At 40.4% G+C, this 13,051-nt stretch overlaps 1 protein-coding gene across 1 annotated transcript in view; it reads left to right on the forward strand.

Annotated features, from left to right (window-relative positions):
* LOC116412394 (CD166 antigen-like) overlaps positions 1 to 13,051 on the forward strand; it is a 22,337-nt gene continuing 9,286 nt past the window's right edge. Inside the window, exons 1-7 of the mRNA XM_031906567.1 lie at positions 1 to 30; positions 2,458 to 2,751; positions 4,761 to 5,030; positions 6,921 to 7,005; positions 9,260 to 9,266; positions 10,336 to 10,410; positions 11,949 to 12,020. Coding sequence (XP_031762427.1) covers positions 2,646 to 2,751; positions 4,761 to 5,030; positions 6,921 to 7,005; positions 9,260 to 9,266; positions 10,336 to 10,410; positions 11,949 to 12,020 — 615 coding nt within the window. The 5' untranslated portion in view covers positions 1 to 30; positions 2,458 to 2,645. The remainder of the gene's footprint in view (positions 31 to 2,457; positions 2,752 to 4,760; positions 5,031 to 6,920; positions 7,006 to 9,259; positions 9,267 to 10,335; positions 10,411 to 11,948; positions 12,021 to 13,051) is intronic.

The following is a 13,051-nucleotide window of genomic DNA, read 5'->3' on the forward strand; positions in this document are numbered from 1 at the left end:
GATTTAATAAAGTCCGGGTTCAGGTCTCAGGTAAGATACCCAATGGGAAAATAACAGAATTTACACTCACAGCTAAAACTCTCACATAATAAACAGAAACACATTTATGTGTGAGGGGGGGATAATCACCCTTAGTTGCTCATGCCCTTGTAAGATTTTTGACTATATATATATATATTAATAATATTATATGAATTAATATATTAATATAATATTAATCACCCATCTTACTAGGGTTCCGGTTCTTTTGAGAAGCAGACAAATAATCCACACCAATAACTGTATATTAAAATGAATATATTGAATAGCAAATCAATTGATTGTTACAATTATGGATTATTTAAAACAAAACAACAAGTCAAACATTACAATGTCCCTGCTAGTGATGAGCAAATTTTTCTGCCAGGCGCGGATTTGCAGTGAATTTCCGCATTTTGGCACTTCAGTGAAAAATTTGATAAGATTAATTATATCTGGTTATTGTCAGTTATCAAATATATGTTCAATTTCTATGAATTATCAGTTAATTCATTAATAACTAATTTCAATTTCTCCCAACTGAACATAAACTGACATTTCTGACAATTTTGTGACATTGTATTTCTCATGATGCTACTCTGGGTAGCAATGGAATTAGGTATCGGTATCAGGGTCAGACTGGGGTGTCTGGGGCCCACCTGAACTGCCATCTGGGGGCTCCCCACCCCAGTTCTGATATTAACCCCCCTCCCCCCCACCGTGTACCACACTTCCTCCTTGCAGCCGCGATGGGGCGGAGATGAGCCCGCAGTTAGCGGAGGGAGTGGGTCTGTGGTACCCACCTGGGCCGGGGCCTATCTGTTTATATCCTGGTGCCCCGCCGACCCAGTCTAACCCTGATCAGTATTGGTTTTTCAGTTATTTAGTTTTCTGTTCAGCAGTTCTCTAGTTTGGAATTTCAGCAGCTATCTGGTTGCTAGAGATTTGTTTTCCTTAGCAACCAGGCAGTGGCTTGAATGAGTTACTGTCATATTAATAGGAGAGGGACTGAATGAGAAGCTAAAATTTAAAAGTAAAAATAACAATAAAATTGTAGCTTCGCAGAGCCATTGATTTTTGGCTGCCGGGGTCAGTGACCCCCATTTGAAATCTGGAAATATGTAGAAGAGAAAAACAAATAATGCAAAAATTATAACAATAAATAATGAAGACCAATTGCATAGGAATAGGACATGCTATACAGGTATGGGATCCCTTATCCGGAAGGCTCCATTTTAATAAAATAATATAGAATTTTAAAACTGATTTCCTTTTTCTCTGTAATTATAAAACAGTACCTTTACTTGATCCCAACTAAGATATAATTACCCCTTATTGGGGCAGAACAGCCCTATTGGGTTTATTTAATGGTTAAATGATTCCCTTTTCTCTGTAATAATAAAACAGTACCTGTACTTGATCCCAACTAAGATATAATTACCCCTTATTGGGGCAGAACAGTCCTATTGGGTTTATTTAATGGTTAAATGATTCCCTTTTCTCTGTAATAATAAAACAGTACCTGTACTTGATCCCAACTAAGATATAATTACCCCTTATTGGGGCAGAACAGCCCTATTGGGTTTATTTAATGGTTAAATGATTCCCTTTTCTCTGTAATAATAAAACAGTACCTGTACTTGATCCCAACTAAGATATAATTACCCCTTATTGGGGTAGAACAGCCCTATTGGGTTTATTTAATGGTTAAACGATTCCCTTTTCTCTGTAATAATAAAACAGTACCTGTACTTGATCCCAACTAAGATATAATTACCCCTTATTGGATGCAAAACAATCCTATGGGGTTTAATTAATGTTTTATTGATTTTTTAGTAGACTTAAGGTATGGAGATCCAAATTACGGAAAGATCCCTTATCCGGAATACCCTTGGTCCCACGCATTCTGGATAATGGGTCCTATACCTGTACCATAAAAGTTAACTTAAAGGTAAATATCCCAAAAGCATTATTAGAGGCAGAAATGGACATAATGGGATATATAAAGTGAGGGAGAAAGAGACAGGGACAGTGTTAGAGGTTTAGTTTGGCTCATTTACAAATTCAGTACATAGTGAGACCTGTTTTCCCCACAATGCAGTATTTTACCCAGAATTCCAGAACAAAAGTTGCCTGTTCCCTTAGCTGACGAGTGAACCTGGTGGGTGCAGTGACGCCCTCTGCAAATTGTGAGGGGCATTTGGGGCACAATTACCGTTGTGTTTGCCGTCAGTGCCAGCTCAGAGCTTTACATGTGCATTTACATTCATACACTTACAGATACCCCTGCCCTTACACAGAGAGTGCCCCCTACAGTGAGGGAACATTGGTACAGTCTAAATCAGTTGTGCCACAGATTATTCCTGTTCATTCTTTATATCACACACACGTCTGTATCTGTACATATAAATGCAGGAATGTGTATATCATTTCTCCCAGATACCCCAGAGAAACCAGTACTAACGCTGCCCCCCAGTCTGACTGAAGGTACCCCTGCCCGTATCACCTGCTCTGTGCGACACACCTGTACCCACAATCCCCCTGTGCTCCTGTGGAACAAAGTCGGCTTTAATAGAACAGAGCGGAACGAAAAACTTGAGGGAGGAGTCTGGAGATTTGTACATGAAATGGATTATATTCCCACCTATCAGGATCACGGCTCTCCCATTGTATGTGAATCTATATATCGCTCAGGGCAAGTCTCACAGGAAACAGCCATCTTAGATATCACATGTAAGTATCACTTATTTCTTGTTTTAAGTGTTAAATAGTCTGTATATTATTGGTAGAGCAGTGTTTCATATTCTCTATCACCAAATTTGAACTTCATTGCTTCCACAGGTATATATACACTCCTCTATATGTTGTAATTATGGCCTGCACAGGAAATATAATTCCCATAACTCAGTAGAATATTGATGAAATAGCTAGAGCTACATGAGGTGCTTTTTGGTTGCCACAAACCCTGCCTGGCACTACCCATTATGCTCGGAACCTGGGGTTTTCCAGATAAGGGATCTTTCTGTAATTTGGATTTCCATACATTAAGGGGCCGATTTACTAATCCACGAATGGATCGAAAGCGTCCGAATTCATTTTTTCGCAATGATCGGTATTTTGCGATTTTTTCGCCGCCGTCGCGACTTTTTCGTAAAGTGTTGCGACTTTTTTGTAGTCATTACGACTTGCGCGAATTGTCGCGACTTTTTCGTAGCTGTCGTGAAAAAATCGGAATGGTTTGCCCGCCGTTTACTAGCGCTCAATACGAAAAAGTCTCGACAATTCGCACAAGTCATAACAGCTACGAAAAAGTCGCGACAATTTACGGAAATATCGCAACGGTGGCGGAAAAATCGCAAAATGTTCGTTTCCAATCCGATTTTTTCCCATTCGGGATTCGGATTCATGGATTAGTAAATCAGCCCCTAAGTCTAATAAAAAATAATTTAAAAATTAAATAACCCCAATAGAAGTGTTCTGCATCCAATACGGATTCATTGTATCTTAGTTGGGATCAAGTACAGGTACTGTTTTATTATTACAGAGAAAAGGGAATCATTTAACCATTAAATAAACCCAATAGGGCTGTTCTGCCCCAATAAGGGGTAATTATATCTTAGTTGGGATCAAGTACAGGTACTGTTTTATTATTACAGAGAAAAGGGAATCATTTAACCATGAAATAAACCCAATAGGGCTGTTCTGCCCCCAATAAGGGGTAATTATATCTTAGTTGGGATCAAGTACAGGTACTGTTTTATTATTACAGGTATAGGACCCATTATCCAGAATGCCCGGGACCAAGGGTATTCCGGATAAGGGGTCTTTCCGTAATTTGGATCTTCATACCTTAAGTCTATTAAAAAATCAATAAAACATTAATTAAACTCAATAAGATTATTTTGCATCCAGTAAGGATTAATTATATCTTAGTTTGGATCAAATACAAAGCACTGTTTTATTTTTACAGAGAAAAAGGAAATACATTTTTAAAAACTGAATTATTTGCTTATAATGGAGTCTATGGGAGACAGGCTTTCCGTAATTCGGAGCTTTCTGGATATCGGGTTTCTGGATAAGGGATCCCATACCTGTACAGAGAAAAGGGAATCATTTAACCATTAAATAAACCCAATAGGGCTGTTCTGCCCCAATAAGGGGTAATTATATCTTAGTTGGGATCAAGTACAGGTACTGTTTTATTATTACAGAGAAAAGGGAATCATTTAACCATTAAATAAACCCAATAGGGCTGTTCTGCCCCCAATAAGGGGTAATTATATCTTAGTTGGGATCAAGTACAGGTACTGTTTTATTATTACAGAGAAAAGGGAATCATTTTTAAAAATTAGAATTATTTGCTTATAATGGAGTCTATGGGAGACAGGCCTTCCTGTAATTTGGACTTCCTGGATAACGGGTTTCCGGATAACAGATCCCATACCTGTACTGAGAACTCTATAGTAGAATAGGAAAGAGTAGAACTCATATTCTTGAGGCTTCTTGTGAATTTGGACATGTAGGAAATGGAATAAGCCAGAATTTGTCACTGGCGCTGTGTACTCCCACATTAGTGCTATAGTAACTGCCTTTGCCATTGTGGCATTAGTTCCATTCTCCCCAAACACAAAACACTCTCTCAACCCATTTTATTACCTGGGTTAGAATGCTCTTGGCTTATTTGACGTAATAAAAATGAATAATTATCAGATGCACATAATTATTGAATGCACTTCATCTAGATCCTCCCAAACAAGTTACAGTTACTAAACTCGATGGAGAGAAGGAAATAAAAGAAGGAGAAGAAGTGACTTTACAATGTGCCAGCGATGCCAACCCTCCCGCTAATAACTATACCTGGTACCGCATTAATAACGAAGGAGAGGAGGAGCTAAAGGAACACGGGGAGGAGATAACTGTGACTGTAAACTGGGAGAATATGAGGTTTTCCTGCTCTGCAAGGAACTGGCTGGGAAATAATGATTCTGCCATAATGGATCTGCGCCTGTTCTGTAAGTACCTGTCAGACCTGTTTTAATCTATTTAGCAATATGACTCTGAAAAATTATAAAGCAGATTAACAAAAAAGAAAATATACAAATGATTAGCCATGCATCATGGGGATTTTCTATCAATCTGTATGGAATCTAGATTAAATGGAGACTTTAGAAACTAAGCACTGTATATACAATATATTAAATAATTATTCCCCCCCCCTTCATCAATCTGGTATAGAAGAGAACATTTTTTAATCACCCTTGGACCCGTGCAAAGGTAACAGGACATTAGGGGAGAGGTGACATTTCTACTGTAAGTGTAGATTACATTCAGTGCAATGGGGAAATCTCAGCGACTTCCCGCTCAGTGGGTTTTACTTTCAGCGATTCCAGTAGGTTTGAATGACAGTGCTTTGTTTGTATAATCACTCGAAAAAGAGTCTCATAGTGATTTGGAGCGATAAGCGATTTGAAGTAGTGTCGTCGGTTTAGGCACTGGCGATTTGTATTCTTCTCTATGTAGAGACAAAATGAGCGACTTGTCGCTGGAACTCGCTTTTTACAAATCGCAGCGACTAAATCTCCCCTTGGGACATTAGCCTGAGGAAGTAACTAAAACACTCAATTTCAGACGTGCCGACTTTGCCAGTGTAAGGGCATCTCTGCAATGTGTCAGTTGGGAAAGGGTTAAACACAGAAGGAAAATGGAACATCTTTAAATCATTGCTTTGCAGGTATACACAACAGTATATCCCCCTTGTAAGTAAGGAGAGGCATCGCAAAGCAAAACCTTTATGGCTGAATAAAAGTGTTAGTGTCGAGGTTGGTAAGAAAAAACGTGCTTTTAAAGCAGAATTCAAGTCAAAATATAAAAAGCATACTGCCCAATAGTCCTCCTATTGTTTAGTAAAAACGCCACACTTTTGGCTCACCTAATCACATATTTACTCACTCACACTTACTCACATTTTCTAGAACAGGCAGCCATCTCTAAAGGTATTCTCCCTTCCTTTCCCTCCTTGCTTCATACTGCACATGTGTTTCATTCCCTCCCCCCCCCTCCCCTCTGCCAGATCCGCTTCTGATTGGCTGGTGGGCATGTGTAGCTCAGAACAGGAGAGAGGATCAAGTTACACACATGCTCAGAGAATAGGAAGGCTGCCGCTGGCACCTACAGGAAGGGGAGAGAGATTTCAGTGATGTCACTGTAGGCTTCACACTGCTGTAGGCTGCCAGCACCATATCTCAGAGAAGCAAGCAGGGATCTGGGAATTTAGATATGCAGTAAGTACTTAAAAAGAATGCCTTTAGACTTACTTTTAATTTATATTAACCTTTCCTTGTCCTTTAAAGCATTCAAGTTAGCTGGGACAGCAGGGACTTTCATCAGGTACAAGGAAGCAAATAAAGCATGCAAAAAAGCTATCAAGCAGCTAAAATAGAAATGGAAAGGGATATTGCAGCTAGGAGTAAAAAGAATCCAAAATTATTTTTTCATTATGTGAATAGTAAAAAAATGAAGCAAGAAGGGGTGGGAACTTTATTGTGATAATAATGGTCCCACCCCTTCTTGCTTCATTTTTTTACTGATCGGTTGATGAGAACAGGGAAAAGGCAGAAATTTTGAAGTCTTATTTTTCATCTGTCTGTACAACTGAGCCAGCTAATGAAGGCTTCCCTTGTAATATGCCCAGTTCTAGTAATATAACTACCAATGTATGCTCTTTGACAAGCCATACGGCGTGTTGCCTAATGGATAAAAGGTTTAAGTCTGATAAAATAGAGCAACAAAACTGTAAATGGTTTTTAAAGGCTTGGTACCTGAGAAAAGAGTTACACTTAAAAGAATCTTTCAGCTTTAAGAGACAACTGTTCTTTAACCATTACTTACTTTCTGATTTACAGGGAATATTTCAGGTGCCATCATCATCATCATCCCTCTGCTCATTGGTTCCCTGCTTCTATCGCTAGTTTTGTTCTGTATTTTAAGGTATAGCCAATGCTTTTATTTTTATTTTTTTTTTAAATGTTTTCATAAATACAGTATATACGATGGGTATTATTTTTTAACATGGAACAAAGTGGGAAAAGAAAGGAGCAAACTGCCCTGATTTGCTACTTTTTCTTTACCTTGGTGGTTTTTCTGTTTGCGCTCCTAGAATGGATGCACGGGCCCTGTTCATTGTGTTCATCTTAGTGCTCTAGCACCGGCACCTGTGGCATTAGCAAATGGGCCCAAACAATTACCCGTATTTTTCGCCCTATAAGACGCTCAGGAATATAATTTTAAAGGAGGAAAATCTAGAAAAAAAAGATTCTGAACCAAATACTGTAGTAAAATATTTTATATCAACTGTATAAAGTTAATTGTCTCTGGGCTCGCACATAATGAGGCTTCCCCCAGGCCACCCCAAGTATCCTTCAGCTTCCCCCAGGGCCCCCCCAAGTATCCTTCAGCTTCCCCCAGGCCCCCCCAAGTATCCTTCAGCTTCCCCCAGGCCCCCCCAAGTATCCTTCAGCTTCCCCCAGGCCCCCCCAAGTATCCTTCAGCTTCCCCCAGGGCCCCCCCCAAGTATCCTTCAGCTTCCCCCAGGCCCCCCCAAGTATCCTTCAGCTTCCCCCAGGGCCCCCCAAGTATCCTTCAGCTTCCCCCAGGCCCCCCCAAGTATCCTTCAGCTTCCCCCAGGCCCCCCCCAAGTATCCTTCAGCTTCCCCCAGGGCCCCCCCAAGTATCCTTCATCTTCCACCAGGCCCCCCCAAGTATCCTTCAGCTTCCCCCAGGGCCCCCCCAAGTATCCTTCAGCTTCCTCCAGGGCCCCCCCAAGTACCCTTCAGCTTCCCCCCCCCAAGTATCCTTCAGCGTCCCCCAGGGCCTCCAAGCATCCTCCAGCTCCCCCACGGCACCCCCAGCATTGTTCAGCTTCCCCCAGGGCCCCCAAGCACCTTCCATTTCCCCCCTAACCTGCCCCCAGCGGCCTCCGGCTCCCGTGATGTCTTCCTCTCTGTGCCGCGGCTCCCAGCTGCTTCTGTGCTTTTATAACGTTGCGCCCTGTGTGTGTGACGTCAGTACGCACGGGCGCAACCTTATAAAAGCGAGGATGCGGCAGAGAGCCGCGGCACAGAGAGGCAGTTCGTCGTATAAGACGCACCAACTTTTCCCCCCAGTTTTGGGGAAGAAAAAGTGCGTCTTATACGGCGAAAAATACGGCAAATCTGTCTATGTATTCAGCTGCCTTTCTATATAGCATCAACCTATGGTGTAGGTTTCTCTGTATCTGTCAGCAACATCAGGATACAATCATTTATTGTTACCTTTCCACAGAAGAAAACGCCAATGTTCTGCTTGTCATCCGAGAAGCAATAATTTGGTAAGGAAACCATCATTTGATTAAGATACATAACCCCATTGTTATTATAGAAGGCAAAACAGTTGCCCCGGTGCAATAACCCATAACAATAACAAGGCTCATTTATACCCACAGATGCAGTGGGCAACTTGTGACTTTCCCTGCAGTCAAAATGCACTCTGCCTACTTCCGTATTGTTGCGCTCAATGGCGATCAGTCCTTCCTGCCTTCTGTTCCAAACTGAGTGCTGCTGCCCCATTTGACACATGATGCTCTGCGGACCCTGGAGCTACTGCCACCTCCTGACCAGGCGGTAGCTCCAGGGGTTTCCTTAGCGCCCGGCGTTAAAAGACGCTGCGCACTTCTGGCTAATAGATTGATCACTAGTGATGAGTGAATCTGTCCCATTTTGCTTTGCCAAGAAACGCTGACAAAATATGTGAAACGGCAGAAAAATTTGCGAAAAGTGGCTATCGTGCGCACATAAAATGAAAAGGCGTGCACGTAAAAAGAAAAAAGTTGTGCAACTTTTTTGCCGCGCCATTTTTTTTTTTGTGCAAATTTTTGCAGCAGTTTTGCGATAAAATCAGCCAATGGCAAATTGCATAGATTCCCCACAAATCCATGTGTGGTAAAAAAAATTCGCTCATCACTATTGATCACAGATGTCATGCACGCGCTGAACACTGGAACTGACATAAACTATTATGGCGCAGGAGTTAGGTGCAGGGCAATTCTGTCTCATTCAATGCCCACATTGCTCTCTCGATGACAGATGAATTCTGGGAAAAACTAGTGCATTGTGGGAAAAAAAACATGCCGATTGCATTGGAAATTGCACTTTGCTCACTGCGTCAGGGTATGTGAATGCTCCCTAACATGTTTTCTTTCAAACAGGAGAACAGTACGTGTGCAATTGGCTAGAGGCGATTAGACCTTGCACCTTTTAGTACATATCACCAATAAAACCCCACATCATAATTTCAGTTTAAAAAGAATATTGAGATCTCACTATAAATTAAAGGAATTAAACCCTTCTGCACAGTGCTGCTCAACCCAACTTTAATCGCCTGTTTGCTGAACTACAAATCCCAGAATAATGTAACATATAATGAAGGGTGAGGCATGCTGGGAGCTGTAGTCCAGCAACATCAGGGTTGTATTCTTAAAGCAATATTGCACAATAAAACTTTCCCCCATTAAAATGCAAGAAATCCCCCAATGAGAATCCCAGCTGATGTGAGTAAATCCGGCTCCCTGTTCTCTGTTCCTGCAATTGGAGTTGGGAGCAATAAGCACAGTTTCCCAGCACTGAACAAGTCTGTCCCTTTATCCCCATGTCTGATTCCTGTGCCATATAATGACGGGAAAATGCCATAATTATCTCTATATGTAAGGTACCAGCAAGGGGCCTGACACAGTGCTGGGAATCAGCATTCTCATTGGTCACTTCTCTTGCACTTATAATGAGATGGTTGCTCAGTAGAATTCTCAGTGGGAAATTTTCTTGCATTTAAAATTACACTTTTTGTCAATTTCTATAGAAAACTAGGGTTGTTGTGGGCTGGAGACATGGTTGGGTTTACAACCCCTTGTTGTTTGACACTTACTTGGAATGTTACTGTGATATTACAGTGCAGCCATTTTTAAACCAGACTTTGATATCCCTTAAATGTACAATGAGAAACCTGTATATTCTATGCTTGTTTGGCTAAAGGAAAATAAAATTTTTCTAGTTTTAAATCAACCAAAACAACATATTACAGTGGGCTAAGAGACATTCGCACTGGCTTCTAGTGAATGGAGTTACTAGCCAAGAATTCATGAGTAAGAGCTCTCGGAATTTACTCTCGGAAATGCTGTCACCAGGGTCAGGAAAAAAAGTTTGCCCAACCGTTTGATATACAAAATCAAAAATACAAACAAAAAATAAAAATCAGTTTGTTTATATTGTATTAATAATTGTTTTGTAGTCATCAGAGGTCTGTGAAGCTACCTACACCGACTTAAGGCTGAGAGACTTATCTGCAGATTATTCTGAATTAAAGGTAATGTAAAGTTTATGTATGTGGATATATGGCAATAGAAACAATAATAATGTACTTAGTACATAAAAAGAGCATATAACTTAATTGTATAACTGTTTATCAGAACAAGAACATTATCCAAGCCCCCAAATGGCCCCCTTTCCAGACCCATTAAAGCACCTTTCGTTAAAAGAGATGCCATTATAATTCAGTCCTTTATCCATTAGCCGTTAGAACACATACAGTAAGTACATTTATACGGGTCGGTGCTATCCCACCTAGGCTGCTGGTCCATCAAGTTCCACCTTTACTCCAAATAAGACCTGTATAACCTCCTAGATCTAGTGGAAAACAAAAACTCCATCAATTTTACTTGAAGTGGACTCCAGAAGGGCAACTGGACCAGTCCGTGGATCAACTTTCTGCTGGAAGGACCCAATTGGTTAGAGAGAGAGTTTATTGTATGGCCCCCATATAATGTATATTTGTACATAGTTATATCCCCACTTTAGTGTATACAGTCCCAACTTGGCCAGTCTTTCTTCATAACTGAACCCTTCTGTTCCCTTTATCAGCTTAGTTTCAACTCTTCTTTATTTTAATAATATGTCTTTTGACCTCTAGATACCAAAACTGCACTGATTATTCCAGATTACACCATACCAATGCTTTGTGTAGGGGAAGAATGACCCTTTCCAGTAGTGGCAAGTCTAAGTCATTTGGGCTTGCTCAGTAACTAAACTTGTCACCATTCATTTCAGCAACTTATTCTGTACAGATAGGTGATAAAGACAAATGGAGACACCTCAAGTCCAGTTAACTTAGACATATATATCATGGCCTGGCTGCATGCAATCTTAGAGATATCTAAGGTTGCAGGAGGGTCCGGGCACACTATGTAGGCCAATGGCCATCAGGAAAGGTTTAGTAAGGATGTGGGAGACAGCAGGTTCTGAGGAACAGCCAAAGGCAAAACTGGTACTGGGTACAATGAGAAAAGCCTTAGCTCTTTTATTCGGTACAGGCAATGCTGGCACTGGCAATAAGCAGAAGAGGAAACCCAGCAAGGCACTAGGATGGTACTGATAGCAGAAAGCACAGGAAATACTGGCACAGCAGGCAATGTCTGATAGGGAGATAAAAAGTTTGTTTAAATCTGAATACAGACACTGGTCAGTCACAGTTCAGAATAAATAGGCCGAAGTCTACTCTCAGAACACCTAAGGGAACATGGGAATGTGGCCCTACAGTCAGGAGAAGCTTTGGTGTCCGGGTTTAATTATACAGATCTTCATGCTAAAAAGCAATGCTGATGTCCTCTTTGTGCCCCTGAGCCAGGGCTAATGTGTAACTACTGCTCCCACACCAGAGCCTACAGCCACCACTGTGCTGCTCGGGGCCCAGGGCCATCACTGGGCAAAATTACAACAATGTAGTCATCTAACAACTATGTCATTATAAAATAATAATGTTGATGATACATATAAATTATGCTAAATGTCGCTTCATTTTCTTGAATTATCACTTTTTTGGTTATTATTGCCCATGTATTTTCCCAGGGTGCCGAGAGTACAGACAGTCCCTACACCGCACTACAGAAGCCCAACACTGACACATATGATGAAATAAAGGTAAATCCAACTGGGCTGAATTAGCTTTTTAGATTCATGAACTTAAGTAAAAGAAACCAGATGCACTGGCAAACGCAGATTATTTACTGGATAATAATGACATTACCTAAAGTGTTCTAAAGATTTCAGAAGTCACTAATTTAATGACCAATAAAGTCACTAGTTTAATGACCAATAAAAGTCCTGGATAGCAGCATCTGGGTGGCCCCAAACTTAAATGCCACTATCACATAAGGAGGTATATTTGGACATAAAGGGGCAGATTTACTATAACTAGAATTTTTCTGGCCTTAAAACTCGTATAAACTGAACTTGGTATTTTTTAATAAAACACAATATTTGTTGCATTTATTAAATGTCAGATAATGTTGGTAGGGTCGGACGAAAATATTGAGTTTATTGTCAAAAAATCGTGATTTTTTTCAAGCCACAAAATGTGAGAAATTCATGAAAGTCAAATGGCTGTTCATTTCCATGAATCTTCTTTAGTTTTCCCAAACAGGAAGTGCTCCAGCGGCCATATTAGGGGCATTGGTGCTCATTCTTGGAAACAATAATGTGTTTAAGTTTCACTTGAAACTGAGAAAAATAGAAAAACAATGATGGGATTAATTTCCCTTTGAAAGGGTGTGAAATAGAAAACAATGGTGGGATTAATTTCCCCTTGAAAGTGTTTGAAATAGAAAACAATGATTAACTTGAATTAATAAATTGAATGACTCCCTTAAAAATGTATCAAGGACAGGCTGTCACTCTCTTTGACGGAATGTATTCCCCTACTATTCTAAGCCTCCATAGGACTCAATGGTACTTGACAGATCAAACCTGTCGTACTTTTTGTCATTCTAAAAAAGTCACATAAAGTTTTTGTTTGTTCATTTCTCAAATTTTTCCAGAAAAAAATGAAGCAATCATATACAGGTATCGGACCCCTTATCCGGAAACCCATTATCCAGAAAGCTCCAAATTACGGAATGCTCGTCTCCCATAGACTCCATTTTAATCAAATAATTCAGAAATTTAAAACTGAT

This window comes from Xenopus tropicalis, chromosome 7 (genome assembly GCF_000004195.4).
Source record: "Xenopus tropicalis strain Nigerian chromosome 7, UCB_Xtro_10.0, whole genome shotgun sequence".
NCBI lineage: Eukaryota > Metazoa > Chordata > Amphibia > Anura > Pipidae > Xenopus > Xenopus tropicalis.